Source organism: Salmo trutta, chromosome 19 (assembly GCF_901001165.1).
Source record: "Salmo trutta chromosome 19, fSalTru1.1, whole genome shotgun sequence".
In the NCBI taxonomy this organism is placed as follows: domain Eukaryota; kingdom Metazoa; phylum Chordata; class Actinopteri; order Salmoniformes; family Salmonidae; genus Salmo; species Salmo trutta.
Genome location: NC_042975.1, coordinates 36,433,413 through 36,453,870, shown reverse-complemented (window position 1 = coordinate 36,453,870; position 20,458 = coordinate 36,433,413). Strand labels below are relative to the sequence as shown.

Here is a 20,458-nt window from a genome sequence, read left to right as displayed (position 1 = left end):
GTGACGCCAAATCCGAACTGTCTTCCCTTGATAATTTTTTGGGATGCGCCAGAACCATTCACAGTTGAGTTCACTCGGTTTAGCTCAACGCTGATTGGCACATTTGTTATACTTTTTTTGTCAAGGGAGTCCAGATCGCTTCAGATAGATGGCATACACGTAGAGAGACAGAGGGGCACTGTTTCGCTCTGTCAGATGCTTTCTCCTGTGAGATACATTCAGCTTCTTGCGAATTGAAGGAAAATGATGAAACACAGAGACCAAAGATATATTATTTTATGTTTTTTAATTGGGACATTTTTGGGGGAAGTCTGGCTTCTCTTGGAATGAAGGAGAATATAACACAATATATCTGGTAAAAGATAATACAAAGAAAAATGTTTTGTACCATCATCTTTGAAATGCAAGAGAAAGGCCATAATGTATTATTCCAGCCCAGGTGCAATATACATTTTGCCCACTAGATGGCAGCAGTGTATGTGCAAAGTTTTAGACTGATCCTATGAACCATTGTATTTCTGTTCATTTTTTTTATCAAGACTGCTCAAATATGCCTAATTTGTTTATTAATAACTTTTTATGTTCAAAATTGTGCACTCTCCTCAAACAATAGCATGGTATTCTTTCACTGTAATTGCTGCTGTAAATTGGACAGTGCAGTTAGATCAACAAGAATTTAAGCTTTCTGCCAATATCAGACGTGTATGTCCTGGGAAATGTTCTTGTTACTTACAACCTCATGCTAATCGCATTAGCCTACGTTATCTCAACTGTCCCATGGAAGGGACACCGATCCCGAAGAAATTTTAAATAGTACCCGCAAAACACCAGTCTCAACGTCAACAGTGAAGAGACGACTCCGGGATTCTGGCCTTCTAGGCAGAGTTCCTCTGTCCAGTGTCTGTGTTCTTTTGCCCATCTTAATCTTTTATTTTTATTGGCCAGTCTGAGATATGGCTTTTTCTTTGCAACTCTGCCTAGAAGGCCAGCATCCCGGAGTCGCCTATTCACTGTTGACGTTGAGACTGTTTTTTTGAGGGTACTATTTAATGACGCTGCCAGTTGAGGACTTGTGAGGCGTCTGTTTCTCAAACTAGACACTCTAATGTACTTGTCCTCTTGCTCAGTTGTGCACCGGGGCCTCCCACTCCTCGTTCTATTCTAGTTAGAGCCAGTTTGCGCTGTTCTGTGAAGGGAGTAGTACACAGCGTTGCACGAGATCTTTAGTTTCTTGGCAATTTCTCATATGGAATAGCCTTCATTTCTCAGAACAAGAATAGACTGACGAGTTTCAGATGAAAGTTCTTTGTTTCTGGCTATTTTGATCCTGTAATCGAACCCACAAATGCTGATGCTCCAGATACTCAACTAGTCTGAAGAAGGCCAGTTTTATTGCTTCTTTAATCAGAACAACTGTTTTCAGCTGTGCTAACATAATTGCAAAAGGGTTTTCTAATGATCAATTAGCCTTTTAAAATGATAAGCTTGGATTAGATAACACAACATGCCATTGGAACACAGGAGTCATGGTTGCTGATAATGGGCCTCTATACGCCTATGTAGATATTCCATTAAAAATCAGCCGTTTCCAGCTACAATAGTCATTGACAACATTAACAATGTCTACACTGTATTTCTGATCAATTTGATGTTATTTTAATGGACAAAAAATGTGCTTTTCTTTCAAAAACAAGGACATTTCTAAGTGACCCCAAACTTTTGAACTATAGTGGATATTTATATTCCGGCCTCTGGTCCAGAAGCAAAGTTCCTTCAATTATATTAATTTTGCAGTGGGGTTTTGTACCATGTACTTATATACTGGATTCTTGACATAGCTCACTAATATATCTACTGCTGTACATATCATTCTTTGTGTGTGTTGTGTTTTTTTAAATTTGTATTATTATTTGTGTACTTGTTTGACATTTTACTGTAATGTTAGGAGCTAGTAACATAAGCATTTCGCTGCACCCGCTGTAACATCTGCTAAACTGTGTAAATAAATAAACGTTGATTTAATCTCACTACAAGAGTAGTACAGTCAAATCTTTTTTCTCATTGTTCTATCAGTAATAAAGGACCTATCGGATATGCAATGACACGCATGCGCACAGGACCTACTCCTTCTAACAGACTTGGTTGGAGAGGCTTGGGAATTCCCCAGGACATCTCCTTTCGCGAGACGACTTGACCTGTAAACAATTTAGCACGGTAACGTTAATATTTATTTTACTCTGTGAAAAAGCTTATCAGGTGAAGATGAACTTTGATGATATCAGTTAGAACTTGGATGCAGCGCCCTGTGCTGTTTTCGTAGACTTGGTCCTCTTGCACCTTTAGCGTGCTAGCTAGCTAACTAACTGCTAGGACATCAGTTACCAGCTTGAAAGCACAGCTAGCCTGCTACATTGCTTTCGCAAACTGTCTGGTTAGTAAAAGCAATCGATTTTAACCAGCCGTTGCAAAGGAGTCTATTATAAAAAAGGAATAACTAGCTAGCAACAGTATTCGTAATGGCTGGTATTCAGCCCAGGTGCGATTTTGGAAAGCAGCATGCACGGCCTATACTTGGCTTCGGGCTTGACAAACACGAAACTCTGGGTACTTCTGCACCGGATGATTGGTGCGACAGTGGGCTAGAATGTCTGAGTGGAACAGCGCTGAGCCTGGATGACTCCTTCAGCAATGAGACATCCAAAACCTGGGGGCCCAGGTCCCCTCCTCACACGGCCTCCTACCCCTCACTGGATGACACTGACAAGCACCCTATGGACTTTAGTTCACTGGGTGGTGGAGAGAGGTTGGACTCAGCTATAGGGGACTCAATTACAGATGAGACGGTGGGGAGTATATCACAGGGGCTGGGGACCATGCACCTGAATGAACCAGTTATCAGTTACACAGTCGATGACTGTGGGAGGCAAGCAGCACCAAGCCCGGAGGAGGAAAGACAGAGGAGAGACGAGATGCTCAACACACTTAACTTTGTGTCTGAGGATGGAGACACGTGAGTAGGCTCTCGTTACTATTCACATGATGAACAGCAGTTTGTTGGCTATTTGTCATTGTTATCTCAAACATCTCCTTTGCCTATAGGGCTCTTCACTTGGCTCTTATCCACGAGCACTGGGCCTTCGTACAATACTTACTGGGGGTGATAGCTCTGGACAGGAGCTGGGTGCCTTACCTGGACATCCAGAACCACTTGGGACAGGTAAGCACAGGGACACACTGCTCTTCTGAGCTGAGATCCGCCACACCAACATAGGGATGTTTCCCAATGGGGGGGTTATTAACATGTAATTAACATGTCCACTTTCATTTTCTTGGTCTCCTCACTCTTCATTTGGCCCTCTCAAATCTCCTACTTTGGGGACTTTTTGTCTCTATTGTGTTTCCCTCTATTTTCAATGTCCACTTCTTATCTTCCTCCTCCTTACTTCCTCTGTCAGACTGCCCTCCACCTGGCTGTCATAGTGGACCAGTCCCAGTGTGTGCGGGGGCTGCTGTGGGGTGGTGCGAGTGCTGAGCTCCAGGAGAGAGGAGGGAACACACCGCTGCACCTGGCTGTCAGGGAGCTGAGGCAGGACTGTGTACGAGAGATCACCTCCAACTGCCAGAGCACCGACTATCTACACCTCACCAACTACTCAGGTACACAGATCACCCAGATGACATGTAGCCTGTCGTTGTACCATTAGAAACTTTGCATACCGTAACTTTATCATCCCTGTTTTACCTTTTAGGTTTCTCTATTTGTAATGGCACCCTCCTCCTTTCTTTCCCACTTTCAGGGGTGAGTGCACTGCATTTGGCAGTACAGAGGGGCAAGGAGGACATAATCAGAATGCTGATTGAGGCAGGAGCTGATGTTAACCAGAGGGTGAGTAGCCTACAGTAGTTACTACATCAGACTGATATAGACAGGGTGGGTCCTCCATGCCTGCTGGGTTCCAACATGCCTCAGCACTTCATTCATTAAAGTCATTAAAGGTCCCCTCACCTGCTGAGCAAGATAATTACACTTAAAGGTTATGATGATCCACTCACTGCCTCTCTCTCCCTTTCTGCCCCCCCCCAGGATCCAGGCTCAGGCCGTTCCCCTCTCCACTGGGCCGTGGAGTCCCAGAGCCCCAGGGTGGTACAGCTGCTGCTGCAAGGGGGAGCCAATGTAGACCAGCCCTCCTATGCAGGCCACACAGCCCTCTACTGCTCCCTGCACAGGCCCAACAAGGAGGTACAGGCCCTGCTCAAGGCTGGAGGGGCCTCTGACGCACAGGCCCAGGACGAAGAGGAGAGGGAGAGTGAAGAGGTGAGGGTGGTCTGGGGGAGTTAGTTGGCACTGCAGATATGAACTTCTTTATTTGTCTGTCATAGATGTATTGACATTTCAGAAGTCACACAGTGTCCATCATGGCTGTGAGTGTTATTATTGGGTTTATATGACTCCATGACACTGGAGTCTGGAGTCATATTAACTCTGCTGTTCTCTGCGTTTGCCTCCTGTAGGAGTTTGATGACGTTGTTATCAATGGACAACGAGTGCACTAACCATGAACATGGAACCTGAGCCACATGAAGTCATGGCGCTGCTGTTGGGCTAAGCGATTGATGTGCATTTGTGTGTGTGGTTCATGTATGTATGTGTGCCTGTAAATTGTATATAGCAAGGCTGCTGAGTAGGTCCAGTTCTCAACCCAGTCAGTTGTTCCTGTCAATTTAGTTCCTTTACATTGTGCTGGGGGTAAGCTAATGTTAGTTGGGTCACATGGTTTTAGTGTTTGTCTGGAGCTAAGCTTGCCAAGACTAGTGTTGCCTACCTTACGCATGGGAGATGATCCAAACAAAAGCTGTGTTCTGTCAAACTAGTTGCCAGTTTCACCACTACAGATTCCAACTTTAAAGCTGGAGTCCTTCATGGTGAAACTGCCACGCCCGTTTGCGATATTACAACAACAAAGAAGTTACTGCAAACAATGAACTGTGTTTTTCTCTCGGACATGATTGGACGCGAGATAGAACAGCAGTGTATATAGTGCATTTATTTTTACCATGAGACCCAACGCTCCCCAGCTCTGCTTCGTCAACAAAACAAAAACAGCCGTGGCGCAGTTTCCCCTACTGCGCATTCTATCTTTAAGGCTATAGATGTGGGTTTGGGACTAAAGCAGTTAGAAGGATCTGAGATATTAGCATTATTAACCAGGCAGGGTTAGGGGAAGATGTGAATGTACATAAGGTAGAGGTTTATGCATGCTAAGGTAAGTAGTTAATTAACAAGGGATGGGAGGAGAAAGGAGAGGGGCAAACTCAACACATTGCTAAATCATCATTGCTTCAAGTTGAAATAAATTATCGTTTAACGGCATTTGGGAACCTCTGCAAGTCTATATGAGTTGAGATTTTTTGACCTATCACATGGGTAGAGGGTAATGTGATGTGACAATTTCAGTAATGAATCAGTCCCTGACTATGAGTGCTCTAACCAGGGCCTGACGACTATCCCTGGAATACCCTGGAGTGATGTCATTCAGTTCATTTGATGTACAGTTCACAAATTAAAGACGGAGCTACAAAAAGCAGACACCGAGACCCTCCAGAATAAGGGTTTAATCTGGTGTATATTCGCTTTCTGTATTTTTGACTTATTTTTGTATTCTTTTGAAAAAGGATTGACTGGTGATTTGACAGGCTAGGGTGCCTCTGTATTTGCTTGTCAGCAGGAGCATGATGTCTACATGATTATTGTAATAAAACTGTAAAATGTATAGAGTATTAAAAGAGGATATGCAGTATCTGCTCTTTATTTTCCCTGAACACTCATCAGTATGGATTCTGTATCAAAGTTGTAGCCAAGCTTTACTTCCATGCACAGCTTCGATACAGATTGCACACAGTTACAGCATCCGGGAGCCGAGGCTACATAATTATACTGAACAAAAATATTAACGCAAAATGTAACAATTTCAAAGATTTTACTGAGTTACAGTTCATATGAGGAAATAAGTCAATTTAAATAAGTCTTATGGTAGAGAAATTAACATAAAATTATCTTGACAACAGCTCCGGTGGACATTCCTACAGTCAGCACGCCAATTGCACGCTCCCTCAACTTGAGACTTGTGGCATTGTGTTGTGGGACAAAACTGCACATTTTAGAGTGGCCTTTTATTGTCCCCAGCACAAGGCGTACCTGTGTAATGATCATGCTGTTTAATATGCCACACCTGTCAGGTGGATGGATTATCCTGGCAAATGAGAAATGCTCATTAACGTAAACCAATTTGTGCATAGAATTTGACCGTTTCTCAAGCTATTGTACAATCCATTCAGCTGCTTCTGACCAATCTTTAGGGAAGATACCTAGTCAGTTATACAACTGAAGTGTTGTTAACTCACGGGGGCTGCCTTAATCAACATCCACAGCACCCGGGGAACAGAATAGCTCAGGGATTTGATCCAGCAACCTTTGGGTTACTGGCCCAACACCCTAACCACTAGGCTACCTGCTGCCCGTTACAATCATATAGTACCTGCACTCATTCGTCACACTTGTCAGGGACAGTCTGTAGATCCAAAATAGTCTTTGTGCTTCTTAAAATGTTCATCATGGGGAAACTGGTGTATTAACTGAAATGTTGCTAGATTAATGTGGATAATAAATAATGTCCCTCCCACACACACTGCAGCGGAATGGCCTTTCTCCTGTGTGGATGTTGCTGTTTCTCCTGCAGCTCTTTCACACGAAAACAGACGTCCCCGCAGTCTGTACAACTATAAGGGGTCTCACCTGTGTTGGTTCTCGTAACATTTCTGATTATACTTGTCCCTGAACTTCTTTCCACACTCAGGGCAGCCCACAACCGTATTATTGATTCTGCGGTGGTGAGTCAGGCATGTCTGAGAAGTAAAGGTTTGGTCCCATCAGGACAGTGGAATTTAGGGAAGGCACTACAACAGTGTTTACTGACAAAGTCAGCCTGTTTGTAGTTCTTACCACAGTCAGGACAGCAGTGGCTTGGTCTATAGGAGGGATCTTTTGTTTTTACGTTTCAGGTAGGAGAGGGTCTCCCTCAGCGGTATTCGGGCTTTACGGGAGATGATGGGCAGATACACATCTCTTGGCCCTCCCAGAGACAGGCATCTGATTTGCTATGTTTCTTAGCTGACCCCTCTCAACCTTCTCAGTATTTCTAGCCATGTCAACAGACTGTCCCATCTCAGAGGCTGACCCGATCTCAACCTTTACCTCAGACTGGCTATTGTATTTTATCTCCTCTTTAACCCAGTCCTCATGTTCAGCAAAATCATCTTCCCCATCAAGTCTCCTATCCTCACTGTAAATGTCAGCCAGATGTCTGGCATCTATATTGAAACTACTGTACTGGCAGACTTTGGCCACATCTATCCTCTTCCGAAACAACCCTGGCCATGGTCCTGTGACCAATCTTCTCACAGTTAACTTTAGGTTCTGCATGTCTGAAAATAAATTGAAATAGACATATCAACAAATGCATTCCAATAAACCCACAATATTTGTAGGCAACATATTTGAGTGTAAGAAACACTCAAATCATGATCTGTCCGTACCCTGCTTCTTCTTCCCTCTGTTGCTCTACAGAGTACCCCTCTCCATCAGAGTGGTTGTCCATCTCACTGCTCTACTCCCCAGGTGTGTTGTTCAGGTACTCCTTAGCCATGCAGATAGTTTCCTCCATCTCCTGGGGGCACTGTTTCAGCACTCAGTCTCCAACATCTTTGGGCAGGAGGGATACAAAACTCTGCAGGGCCACACACCTCACCACATCCGTCCTCCTCGGAGCCAGTAATGGGCAGCACTCTCCAGCCCTTGCCCCAGCTCCCTGGGTCCTCTCTCTGGGTCGTACCTCATAGAGCTGAAGCCCTACTGCTGTCGCCTCTGTTCTGCCTTAACTGGGCTCAGGCTTGATCCTCCACTTCCTCCAGCTTCACATTGGGCTCCATTCTCCTGAGCTCCTCCTTCTCCAGTAACTGTGCCATAGAGTCTGGATCTCTCCCTGTACAGTCAGGGGCTGTAGCTGCTGTCGGTGCACTGCTTGTAGGTTTGTTAATAACCGCACCACTTCCATGGTTCCACTCTTGGAGTCTCTATGATTATAAACATTTGGTAATAATTGTGCCACTTGGGCAATGAAGATAACTTGGGTGTAACTTTATAATACATTCTGTGAAAATAAAATGAATGTATATGGCTGAGTATAAAATGTATTATACTCAGCCTTAAATGACTATGTTTCTAACACGTGATCCAAGAGGTTGTGAATGTTTAAAAGGCTGTACATCTAGCTAGCTCATTTAAATGTATCTCTGGATGAAGGATTACGTTAGCTAACGTTAGTGCAAGTTTAGTAGGCTAGCTAAGTTAACGTTAGCTGACAAGACAGGCTATAGGCAACTTTCACCGACTATCAAGCTGACCAAAACCACAGGTAGAAAAATATAGTTACTGACCGTGAGGCTAAGGCTTCTTTGGGTATTTTACTTGTATTGTATTTCGTGCAAGTTAGTCTACAGTTAGCTAGCTAACGTTACGTAGAAAGTTCTCTTTTGTTTCCGGGGGGGTCCCATTTGAATGTGACGACGCCTGTGTGGTGTAACATTGTAAACATTCCTCTCGTCCATTGTTGTCAAAATATTATTTGTAGCTAGCTACTGGAACGTCTACGGCGAGTAATTAACAATCACAGGTAACTTCTATTACTTTGAGTTATGTTCTATTCTGTGTAATACCTTTGCAGATAATCATTCTGCTATCATTTAAAAAAAAAAACGTTTAAATCACCCACTTAACGTTGTCCACCTGGCTAACTAGTTAAGTTGCAGTGATGCTACTGGAAATTTGACTCTTTGGGGTAATATATGCCTTTGTGATCCAGTAGTCCATTTATTTTACTGCTCTCACCATAGGCACCTGCAATCAATATGAATGTGGTTGAGTTCCTGGTGTCCCTGCTGGATGTGCATAAACAACAGCTGAAAGCTCTGACCAGACAGGGGGAGATCCAGGCCAAGGTCCTCAGCCAGCTGGTCAAAGATGGTTTAACCAAAACCCTTGACCGGTCTTCACCGCAGGATGAAGAGGAACAGAGAAGGCCTGGGATGACAACAGGGAGAGATAAAGACCCGGAGGACTGGGTTGCTAGGCTGCCTGGGCTGCTGCAAGAGGAGACACAGAAGAAGAGTCAACCGATCAGACCCCAGGGGTTGACTAATGCCTCCCAGACCAGGGTACAGGGACAGATGTGGACTGTGGAGGACAAGAGCAGGCAGGACTTCCTGTCCCTGAGGTACGACACCCAGAAGGGAGCCAGAGAGCTGGGGCAGAGGCTTGACTCAGCTGCTAAGCACTGGCTTAGGCCTGACCTAAGGACTGCTGCACAAGTAGAGCAGTGTGTTGCCATGGAGCAGTTTCTGTCCCTATTGCCAAAGGAGGCTGGTGCCTGGGTGCAGAAGCAGCAGCCCAGGGATATGGAGGAAGCAATCAGCATGGCTGAGCAGCGGCTTGGGTCTGGGGTCTTCACCGTCTCCTCGCCTGCCCCTACACAGACAGACACAGCACAGAGCTCAACAGAGGCACAAGAACAAGGGTAGGTCAATGTGTGGCTGCTATCTTATCTTCAGTTATTCTATCATCCTCAGTGTCTAAAGTTTTTAATTGTTTAGTCACATTCAGATCATAATGATTCACTATGATTAACCTTCATCTCTTGAAATGTAAGTGCCCTTGATTGTATTTCATTTTTTGAATTTAAAGGAGTGTCAAGATGCAGAGCACCAGTGATCAGCCAGATGCTTTGACTAAGTCATTTCTCAACCAGCTGGAGACAGTTAAACTGGAGTCTGTCCATTTCAGCCTGGAGATTCCTGACGTGGGGATGACCAGCTATCAGGAGGAGCAGGACGAGCATAAGAGGGTCCCAGAGGAAGGGTCCATCTTTGTGTGTAAGCAGGAAGTGGAGGATCCTGACTGGCATCAGGAGAGTGCTCCTCCAGAGCCCATCCAGATGTCTGTGAGAACAACAGAACATGAAAGCATGTCTGTGGACACACCTTACATCTTCCTTCCCAGAAACAACTCTCTTTCCTCCACCATGTACACGCATCCAACACCCACAGTGTCCAGTCAGATCCCACCCCCACCCCAATCTCCTGATGCCTATCATCCACATGTCCAGGACAGACCAGTGATAGACGGACTGCGGAGTAATGCTTCTAGTGACGAGACTGAGCTTACTGCTAGGTACACAAGGCTAATCTCTGAAGATGGACAGTTGACCTGGGGGACCCTCTCGGGTGTTCCTTCACCCTCCTTCCACACATGCCCGCCATCACCCTCGCCCTCCCATCAGTGCCCAGACTGTGGCTGCTGCTTCGCCCAGCAGAGGAACCTGGAGGAGCACAGGAACATTCACACGGGAGCAAGGCCCTTCGTCTGTGGGGTGTGTGGGAAGGCCTTCTGCCACCGCCGCACCCTCAACAAACACACACGCATCCACTCCTGGGAGAGACCCTTTCAATGTACTGACTGTGGACAGACCTTCAAACTCAAAGACACCATGAAGAGGCACCAGGTTTCCCACAGCAAGCCAGGGACAGGGCCAGGGGCCCGTCACAATTCTCACTCACGCTGATACTCTTAACTATCAGCACTTCACCTGGCTGGGAGGAGGCCTTGTGAGAATTGACACACAACAAGGACTTGAAGTAGGACTGGTCAGGTGGCTTTCTCTGTAAATGTCCTACGTAGGCAGATTTATTAGTGAGAAAACTACCAGTGTTTTCTGTTGGCGTGTTCCATAAGAGGACACTGCTTTGGTTTTCACAGGTGAACTGGTTTCCATGTAAACAAGCTCAAATTACTTGTTCTTTATTTATTCTTTTTTGTAGATGTCCTTGATCCAAGATAGGTATTTCATGCATTTTGATATTGTGATAGTTAATCTTTAATTATTTATTAGTTTGTGATCATGGTAGTACTTATTTTCAGAACAGAGATCAGAAAAGAATTGCGTAACAGTGTACTGTATTTATTTTTAGAATCAATGTTTTATGCATTATGTATGTACAGTACCAGTCAAAAGCTTGGACACCTTCATTCAAGGGTTTTTCTTTATTTGACTATTTTCTACATTGTAGAATAATAGTGAAGACATAAAATCTATGAATTAACACATGGAATCATGCAGTAACCAAAAGTGTTAAGCAAATCAAAATATATTTTAGATTTTTCAAAAAGTAGCCACCCTTTGCCTTGATGACAGCTTTGCACACGCTTGATATTCTCTCAACCAGTTTCACCTGGAATGCTTTTCTAGCAGTCTTGAAGGAGTTCCCACATATGCTGAGCACTTGTTAGCTGCTTTTCCTTTACTCTGCGGTCCAACTCATCCCAAACCATCTCAATTGGGTTGAGGTCGGGTGACTGTGGAGGCCAGGTCATCTGATGCAGCACTCCTGCACTCTCCTTCTTGGTCAAATAGCCCTCACACAGCCTGGAGGTGTGTTGGGTCATTCTCCTGTTGAAAACAAATGATAGTCCCACTAAGAGCAAACCAGATGGGATGGCATATTGCTGCAGAATGCTGTGGTAGCCATGCTGGTTAAGTGTGCCTTGAATTCTAAATAAATCACAGACAGTGTCACCAACAAAGCACCATCACACCACATCCATGCTTCATGGTGGGAACCACAGATGCGGAGATCATTTGTTCACCTACTCTGCGTCTCACAAAGACGGATAAAAAAATAAATCTCACATTTGGACTCGTCAGACCAAAGGACAGATTTCCACCCGTCTAATGTCCATTGTCGTGTTTCTCGGCCCAAGCGAGTCTCTTCTTCTTATTGGTGTCCTTTAGTAGTGGTAGCAATTCGACCATGAAGGCCTGATTTTCATGCAGTTTCCTCTGAAAAGTTGATGTTGATGTGTCTGTTACTTGAACTCTGAAGCATTTATTTGGGTTGCAATTTCTGAGGTTGGTAACTCTAATGAACTTATCGTCTGCGCAGAGGAAACTCTGGGTCTTCCTTTTCTGTGGCGGTTCTCATGAGAGCCAGTTTCATCATAGCGCTTGATGGTTTTTGCGACTGCACTTGAAGAAATGTTCAAAGTTCTTGACATTTTCCGTATTGATTGATCTTCATGTCTTAAAGTAATGTTGGACTGTAGTTTCTCTTTGCTTATTTGATCTGTTCTTGCCATAATATGGAATTGGTCTTTTACCAAATAGGGCTATATTCTGTATACCACCCCTACCTTGTAACACAACTGATTGGCTCAAACACATTAAGAAGGAAAGAAATTCCACTAATTAACTTTAAACAAGGCACACCTGGTAACACATGCATTCCAGGTGACTACCTAATGAAGCTGGTTAAGAGAATGCCAAGAGTGTGCAAAGTTGTCATCAAGGCAAAGGGTGGCAACTTTGAAGAATTTCAAATATAAAATATGTTTTGGTTACTACATGATTCCATGTGTTATTTCATAGTTTTGATGTCTTCACTATCATTCTACAAAGTAGAACATTTTAAAAAATAAAGAAAAACCCTTGAATGAGTAGGTGTGACCAAACTTTTGACTGGTCACTGTAAGTATTCAGACCCTTTACTCAGTACTTTGTTGAAGCACCTTTAGCAGCGATTGCAGCCTTGAGTCTTCCACGGTATGACTCTATAAGCTTGGCACACCTGTATTTGGGGAGTTTCTCCCATTCTTCTCTGCAGATCCTCTCAAGCTCTTTCAGAGACTTGTTCCTGAAGCCACTCCTGCGTTGTCTTGGCTGTGTGCTTAGGGTTGTTGTCCTGTTGGAAGGTGAACCTTCGCCCCAGTCTGAGGTCCTGAGTGCTCTGGAGCAGGTTTTCATCAAAGATCTCTCTCTACTTTGCTCTGTTCATCTTTTCCTTGATCTTGACTAGTCTCCCAGTCCCTGCCACTGAAAAACATCCCCACAGCATGATGCTGCTAATCAAATTTATTTATATAGCCCTTCTTACATCAGCTGATATCTCAAAGTGCTGTACAGAAACCCAGCCTAAAACCCCAAACAGCAAGCAATGCAGGTGTAGAAGCACGGTGGCTAGGAAAACTCCCTAGAAAGGCCAAAACCTAGGAAGAAACCTAGAGAGGAACCAGGCTATGAGGGGTGGCCAGTCCTCTTCTGGCTGTGCTGGGTAGAGATTATAACAGCACATAGATGTTCAAATGTTCATAAATGACCAGCATTGTCAAATAATAATAATCATAGTAGTTGTCGAGGGTGCAACAAGTTAGTAACACAAGAGTAAGTGTCAGTTGGATTTTTCATAGCCGATCTTTGAGAGTATCTCTACCGCTCCTGCTGTCTCTAGAGAGTTGAAAACAGCAGGTCTGGGACAGGTAGCACGTCCGGTGAATAGGTCAGGGTTCCAGCAGGTCTGGGACAACAGGTCTGGGACAGGTAGCACGTCCGGTGAACAGGTCAGGGTTCCATAGCTGCAGGCAGAACAGTTGGAACTGGAGCAGCAGCACGGCAGGTGAACTGGGGACAGCAAGGAGTCATCAAGCCAGGTAGTCCTGAGGCATGGTCCTAGGGCTCAGGTCCTCCGAGAGAGAGAGAGAGAGAGAAAGAAAAAGAGAGCATATTAAAATTCACACAGGACACCGGAAAAGACAAGAGAAATACTCCAGATGTGACAGACTGACTTTAGCCCCCTGACACAAACTACTGCAGCATAAATACTGGAGGCTGAGACAGGAGGGGTCAGGAGACACTGTGGCCCCATTCGATGAAACCCCCGGACAGGGCCAAACAGGTAGGATATAACCCCACCCACTTTGCCAAAGCACAGCCTCCACACCACTGGAGGGATATCTCCAACCACCAACATACCATCCCGGGACAAGGCCGAGTATAGCCCACAAAGATCTCCGCCACGGCACAGCCCAAGGGGGTTGCTACCACAATGCTTCACCGTAGGGATGGTGCCAGGTTTCCTCCATACGTGACACTTGGCATTCAGGCCAAAGACTTCAATCTTGGTTTCATCAGACAAGAGAATCTTGTTTCTCATGGTCTGAGAGTCCTTTAGGTGCCTTTTGGCAAACTCCAGGCGGGCTGTCATATGCCTTTTACGAAGGAAGGAGTGGCTTCCGTCTGGCCACTACCATAAAGGCCTGATTGTTGGAATGCTGCAGAGATGGTTGTCCTTCTAGAATGTTCTCCCATATCCACATAGGAACTCTGGAGCTCTGTCAGTGACCATCAGGTTCTTGGTCACCTCCCTGACCAAGGCCCTTCTCCCCCGATTGCTCAGTTTGGCAGGCCAGTCAGCTAGCTCTAGGAGAGTCTTGGTGATTCCAAACTTCTTTCATTTAAAAATGATGGAGGCCACGGTGTTCTTGGGGACCTTCAATGCTGCAGTCATTTTTTGGTACTCTTGACCAGACAGTTACCTTCGACACAATCCTGTCTCGGAGCTCTACGGACAATTCCTTCGACCTCATGGCTTGGTTTTTGCTCTGACATGCACTGTCAACTGTGGGACCTTAAATAGACAGGTGTGTGCCTTTCCAAATCATGTTCAATCAATTGAATTTAACACAGGTGGACTCCAATCAAGTTGTAGAAACATCTCAAGAATGATAAATGGAAACACAATGCACCTGAGCTCAATTTCAGTTTTTTTATTTGTAATAAATTTGCAAAAATGTCAACCTGTTTTCACTTTGTCATTATGGGGTATTGTGTGTAGAATGATGATTATTTTTTAAATCCATTTTAGAATAAGGCTATATTGTAACAAGATGTGGAAAAAGGGAAGGGGTCTGAATACTTAACGAATGCACTTTAGACACATTTGTATCAGATACTATAGCTGGAGGATGTTCATATTTATTTACTTGCACAGTTTGTAAAGAGAACCATTGATATATTTCCAATTTAGGAATTTTCTTTGACTAAGATTACATGTCACAGTAATAAAGTCAATGGAATGATATGATTATAGTTTCTTTTTTTATCATTTGCAATATACTTAACTCTTCACTCATACGGTTTTATATTTTATTGAAATGTGTTAAATTGAAATGTTTCATAATGTGTGCAACATTAACAATGTGTAGTTTACATAGTCCTATTTTCACTGAGTAGATACCCCTCAGTCTGTTATCACTGTGCTCGGTAAGGTTGGAGGTTCTGCTTTAGTTGGCAGAGGGACACGGAAGAACCCACTCCAAAGCCTGCATACAGGGGCTCAGAGAAATGGGACTTGAATTTGTGGATCAACTCCATAGCCTCTGACACAGAGTAGAAGGCCACCGTGTTGGCAGTGTAGTCCAAGTACACTCCAACCCGTGTGGCCCGCGGGGCCTCTGGCAGGTCTTTGTCCATCTTGTTGTGCCATGCGGAGTAGCCCGAGTCAGAGCAGAGCAGACTCCAGGACTTGTCGTTGTAGCCCAGCAGACTGTGAGAGTTCTTACTCTTGCGGCTGATGCTCTTGTAGGCCACTCCGATTGAGAACTCCCCACTCCACTCTGCTTCCCAGTAGTACCTGAACCCACCCAGTGACTCCCTGCATAGAACCTGGGAGAAGCCATCGAATCGCTCAGGGTGGTCCGGGTAAAACTGGACTGTCTTCTTCCGCATCACTTTGTGGTTCCCCTCAAACAGAACCAGTTCTTTGTAGGCTGTGTTGGGGTCAAAGGTGAGCGGACAGGAATCTGAGGGAAAAGTCATATTTATTGGCGTTATCAGAAAATTATATGATTGAGTTGGTATGAAGAACAGACAAGAACAGAACACTCACATCTCAAGAAGTCTGCTCTAGTTTTGGGTTCCTGAAAATCTGCCCTGGAGGGTGCTGTATTAGTGCCGGAACAAAATATGGATTATATCATCAGAGATATTCAGATTGAAAAATGATATTTTTTCACAGATAATAAACCCATGTAAACTTCATAAATATATACCTTTGAATTGTTTGTCTCCACCTCTTGGTGAAAGTATGTATACAGGGGTATCACTTACTGTAAATGTAAAATTACAGTTGGTTATCACAATGTAATGCTATACTCTTTCTGTACAAAGGCTGTGTTGTAGGCGTCTAAGTCGCATTAATATACTAACCTAGCTTGGAGATTTTGCTCAACTCCTTCTTACAGATGTCATCTAGATGCTCCTTCATGTCGGTGGCAGTCTTCGTGATCTCTCCGAAGGAGAACTGGGGGTTGATTAGTACTTTGGGCACCATGGGCTCAGGAGGAACACACAGCGTGGGGAAATTCTACATAGTGCCGAAGTAAGATATGAAATACTGTTTCAGTGAGTCATTTTTTATTAAATAGACACAAGGAGAATAACATATTTGAATTGAATAGGCTTGCTTTTCATTGTAATGCCAATGCTAGATTCATAATATTTTGTTGAATATTGTACTGATCCTTGTTCCGACAGCCCAGTGTCCCCCCCCCCCTTCCTCTAGTCCACTACCTGTAGGAAGTGGATGTTGTCCTCTGTGTCCAGGATCTGGCGCAGCTCAACATCTTTGCGCTGCAGCTCCAGGATCTCCTGCTCCAGCCGCTCCACATATCCCTCAGCCTGTGACATGGCCACCTGCATGTTGGCCTTGGTCAGCTGGCTCACCTCAGCGTGCCATCGCTCCACTGCCTGCAACATCTCACTGAAGATCTTATCACTGTCCGACATCACCCGCTGGGCATTGCTCTGACGTTAGGGGAGGGAGATACTGCATATTACACAAATATCATTGTGTTGTTTTATATATATATATATATATAAATTAAAAACAAAACATTGCAAACTCATTGTTTTAATTCATATACTATATCATAGTAATGATTTTGTGCTTCTAAGACAAAGTTTATGATCAAACAAATATACCATTAATGAAGGGATGTAGTCTCATAAAAGTACCATAAATTGACCTAGGAAATGGAAATGGACCTAACCTTGAGAACGTCAACATTGTGTCGCAACTCCTGCAGTTCCTTCATCCGCTCCTGAATGATGTGCTGGACCTCAGACTGGGTCACTGCCAGGTTTTTCTGTTAAAGGAGAACAAGAAGAGGAACCATAAGACCTTTTTGTCTTTAGAAGTTTCAAATGAATTTCAACCATAGCATTGCAGTTGTCATGTACTGGTAGAGCGGTGAGGGTAGATTGTTCCAGTGTGTAAGAGCAGTCTTGCCTGTTTCTCAGCGCGCTCCTCCTCAGCAGAGATGATGTTGTGGCTGCGGTGCTCCCTGACGGTACACAGCACACAGATACACATCTGGTCCGAGCGACAGAACAGCTCCAGGCCCTTCTGGTGCTGCGGACAGATCTTCCTGTCCAGGTGACCTGTCTCATCCACCAGCTTGTGCCTCTTGAAGGTGGCCGACTCGTAGTGAGGCTTGACGTGTGTCTCGCAGTAGTAGGCCAGGCACATCAGGCAGGACTTGACAGCCTTGCTGCGGCGGCCTACACAGAAGTCACACAGTGAATCCCTCTGGAGGTAGGAGAAGGGCTGCAGCTCGAGCTCCTGGGTCACGTTGGGCACACTGCGCCTCAACACGGGGCGAGGGCTGAAAGTGGCCCGGCACTGGGGGCAGCTGTACACCCCCAGGTGGTCGTACTGGTCCCAGTAGATCTTGATGCACTCCAGACAGTAGGTGTCTCCACAGGAGATGGTGACGGGGTCTCGCAGCATGTCTGCACACAGAAGACATGTGTAGCCATCTGGAGACAGGGGGAAGTTAGACTCAGCCATGGTCCTGCTGGGTCAGACTGTCTGAGACAGGGAAATAACCTGTTTGGAGAAAAGTACTGACTGATCACAGAATGATTATCCACTGACCTGTGTTTAAAGAGAGTAAAGCCAGAGCCCAGGCCCCTTCCACGGGTATTTAAAGGTGAGGCTTTGTTTTAGTGTAAACAGAGAATACATGAAAAGACACGTCGATTTTTTGTTGACACAACAGCAGTGAGAGTTATGGTGGCTGACAACGTCCACGGTCAAAACAGTCTGTCCTGCTTGTTCTCTGTAAAATAAATCTAGGACAGTGGTTCTCAAACCTCTCCTCTGGGACAATTTGAATCAGGTGTTTCCCAATTTTGTTGTAGCCCTGAACTAACTCACCTGATTCACCTAGTCAAGGGCTTGATGATTAGTTGACAATTTAAATCAGGTGTGCTAGCTGTGGAATAGTTCAAATACATGGAACGTCTGGGAGTCCCCGAGGAGAGGTTTGAGAACCACAAATCTAGGACACAGCACCATCATGTTTATACGCACACAACACAGTTACAGTAAACAGCCTAAAGGACAAGGTCAAATCTCTGCCTGTCCCATCTGGGTAAACATGCCCTCTGAATCACACAGTTTAATAATCTACAGTTGAAGTCAGAAGTTTACATACACCTTAGCCAAGTACATTTAAACTCAGTTTTTCACAATTCCTGAGATTTAATCCTAGTAAAAATTCCCTGTCTTAGGTCAGTTAGGATCACCACTTTATTTTAAGAATGTGAAATGTTAGAACAGTAGAGAGAATTATTTCTTTCAGCTTTTATTTCTTTCATCACATTCCCAATGGGTCAGAAGTTTACATACACTCAATTAGCATTTGGTAGCATTGCCTTTAAATTGTTTACCTTGGGTCAAACGTTTCGGGTAGCCTTCCACAAGCTTCCCACAATAAGTTGGGTGAATTTTGTCCCATTCCTCCTGACAGAACTGGTGTAACTGAGTCAAGTTTGTAGGCCTCCTTGCTCGCACACGCTTTTTCAGTTCTGCCCACACATTTTCTATAGGATTGAGGTCAGGGCTTTGTGATGTCCACTCCAATACCTTGACTTTGTTGTCCTTAAGCCAGTTTGGAAGTATGCTTGGGGTCATTGTCCATTTGGAAGACCCATTTGCAACCAAGCTTTAACTTCCTTACTGATGTCTTGAGATGTTGCTTCAATATATCCACACAATTTTCTTCCTCATGATGCCATCTATTTTGTGAAGTGCACCAGTCCCTCCTGCAGCAAAGCACCCCCACAACATGATGCTGCCACCCCCGTGCTTCACGGTTGGGATGGTGTTCTTCGGCTTGCAAGGCTCCCCCTTTTTCCTCCAAACATAGCAATGGTCATTATGGCCAAACAGTTCTATTTTTGTTTCATCAGACCAGAGGATATTTCTCCAAAAAGTACGAAATTTGTCCCCATGTGCAGTTGCAAACCGTAGTCTGGCTTTTTTATGCCGGTTTTGGAGCAGTGGCTTCTTCCTTGCTGAGCGGCCTTTCAGGTTATGTTGATATAGGACTCGTTTTACTGTGGATATAGGTACTTTTGTACCCGTTTCCTCCAGCATCTTCGCAAGGTCCTTTGCTGTTGTTATGGGATTGATTTGCACTTTTCGCACCAAAGTATGTTCATCTCTAGGAGACAGAACGCGTCTCCTTCCTGAGCGGTATGACGGCTGCGTGGTCCCATGGTGTTTATACTGCGTACTATTGTTTGTACAGATGAACGTGGTACCTTCAGGCATTTGGAAATTGCTCCCAAGTATGAACCAGACTTGTGGAGGTCTACAATTTTTTTTCTCAGGTCTTGGCTGATGTCTTTAAGATTATCCCATGATGTCAAGCACAGAGGCACTGAGTTTAAAGGTAGGCCTTGAAATACATCCACAGGTACACCTGCAATTGACTCAAATTATATCAATTAGCCTATCAGAAGCTTCTAAAGCCATGACATCATTTTCTAGAATTTTCCAAGCTGTTTAAAGGCACAGTCAACTTAGTGTATGTACACTTCTGACCAACTGGAATTGTGATACAGTGAATTATAAGTGAAATAATCTGTCTGTAAACAATTTTTGGAAAAATTACTTGTGTCATGCACAAAGTAGATGTCCTATCCGACTTGCCAATACTATAGTTTGTTAACAAGAAATTTGTGGAGTGGTTGAAAAACGAGTTTTAATGACTCCAACCTCAGTGTATGTAAACTTCCGACTTCAACTGTATGTGTATCTTGTAAACAGAACATTATTCTAGATGATTCCCACTCTCTAGAACAGAACAGAACATTATCCACATGATATTCGTGGTGCCAGTACCAGATTAGCCACTAAAGGGTGGGGTTTCATCCAACATCCTTTCTCATTAAACGAATGGGTTTCACTGTTCAATTGTAATGGCCATTTGTTAAAGATGTGTCAAACATGGGGTGAGGGTTATGATTGAGTCAGTGTTAAAAAAACATAATATGCTTCATATAATGGGCATAGACAGAGCGAATGGCAGTGAATAGAAACAAATAAACATAATTGCTGCGTATGGATTTGTGTATCATGTTAGTGTAAATAAGCTCCTGACTGGCGCAGCGGTCAAAGACACTGTATCTCAGTGCAAGAGGCATCACTGCAGTACCTGGTTTGAATC

General features: G+C 44.4%; 3 protein-coding genes and 1 long non-coding RNA gene across 7 annotated transcripts; 2 read left to right on the top strand and 2 right to left on the bottom strand.

Moving 5' to 3' along the window:
• Positions 1-2,108: 2,108 nt before the first annotated feature.
• On the top strand, positions 2,109-5,798 carry LOC115154490 (NF-kappa-B inhibitor alpha). The gene is made up of 6 exons (XM_029700759.1): positions 2,109-3,010; positions 3,100-3,217; positions 3,456-3,657; positions 3,798-3,886; positions 4,085-4,315; positions 4,513-5,798. Exons 1-6 carry the CDS (start codon positions 2,517-2,519, stop codon positions 4,552-4,554), a joined length of 1,176 nt encoding a protein of 391 aa, XP_029556619.1. The 5' UTR covers positions 2,109-2,516; the 3' UTR covers positions 4,555-5,798.
• Positions 5,799-7,053: 1,255 nt separating this feature from the next.
• LOC115154489 (uncharacterized) lies at positions 7,054-8,612 on the bottom strand. The gene is made up of 2 exons (XR_003867906.1): positions 8,494-8,612; positions 7,054-8,130 (listed from the first exon to the last, which is right to left on the bottom strand). It is a non-coding gene; the product is annotated as an uncharacterized LOC115154489 (long non-coding RNA).
• Positions 8,593-11,053, top strand: LOC115154488 (zinc finger protein with KRAB and SCAN domains 1-like). 3 transcript variants are annotated; one of them, XM_029700758.1, is made up of 3 exons: positions 8,593-8,729; positions 9,115-9,629; positions 9,797-11,053. In XM_029700758.1, exons 2-3 carry the CDS (start codon positions 9,142-9,144, stop codon positions 10,671-10,673), a joined length of 1,365 nt encoding a protein of 454 aa, XP_029556618.1. In that variant the 5' UTR covers positions 8,593-8,729; positions 9,115-9,141; the 3' UTR covers positions 10,674-11,053. The 3 variants fall into 3 exon arrangements, with proteins under 3 accessions (XP_029556618.1, XP_029556617.1, XP_029556616.1); XM_029700757.1 differs by having other exon boundaries at positions 8,950-9,629; positions 9,896-11,053; XM_029700756.1 differs by having other exon boundaries at positions 8,950-9,629.
• A 3,846-nt stretch (positions 11,054-14,899) lies between these two features.
• On the bottom strand, positions 14,900-18,137 carry LOC115154487 (tripartite motif-containing protein 16). Of its 2 annotated transcripts, XM_029700755.1 has the most exons (8): positions 17,878-18,137; positions 17,230-17,759; positions 16,991-17,086; positions 16,512-16,745; positions 16,149-16,305; positions 15,992-16,048; positions 15,829-15,882; positions 14,900-15,742 (listed from the first exon to the last, which is right to left on the bottom strand). In XM_029700755.1, the coding sequence occupies exons 2-8, from the start codon at positions 17,728-17,730 to the stop codon at positions 15,192-15,194; spliced, it is 1,650 nt and encodes a 549-aa protein (XP_029556615.1). In that variant the 5' UTR covers positions 17,731-17,759; positions 17,878-18,137; the 3' UTR covers positions 14,900-15,191. The 2 variants fall into 2 exon arrangements, with proteins under 2 accessions (XP_029556615.1, XP_029556614.1); XM_029700754.1 differs by having other exon boundaries at positions 17,230-18,137.
• Between the last annotated feature and the right edge of the window lie 2,321 nt (positions 18,138-20,458).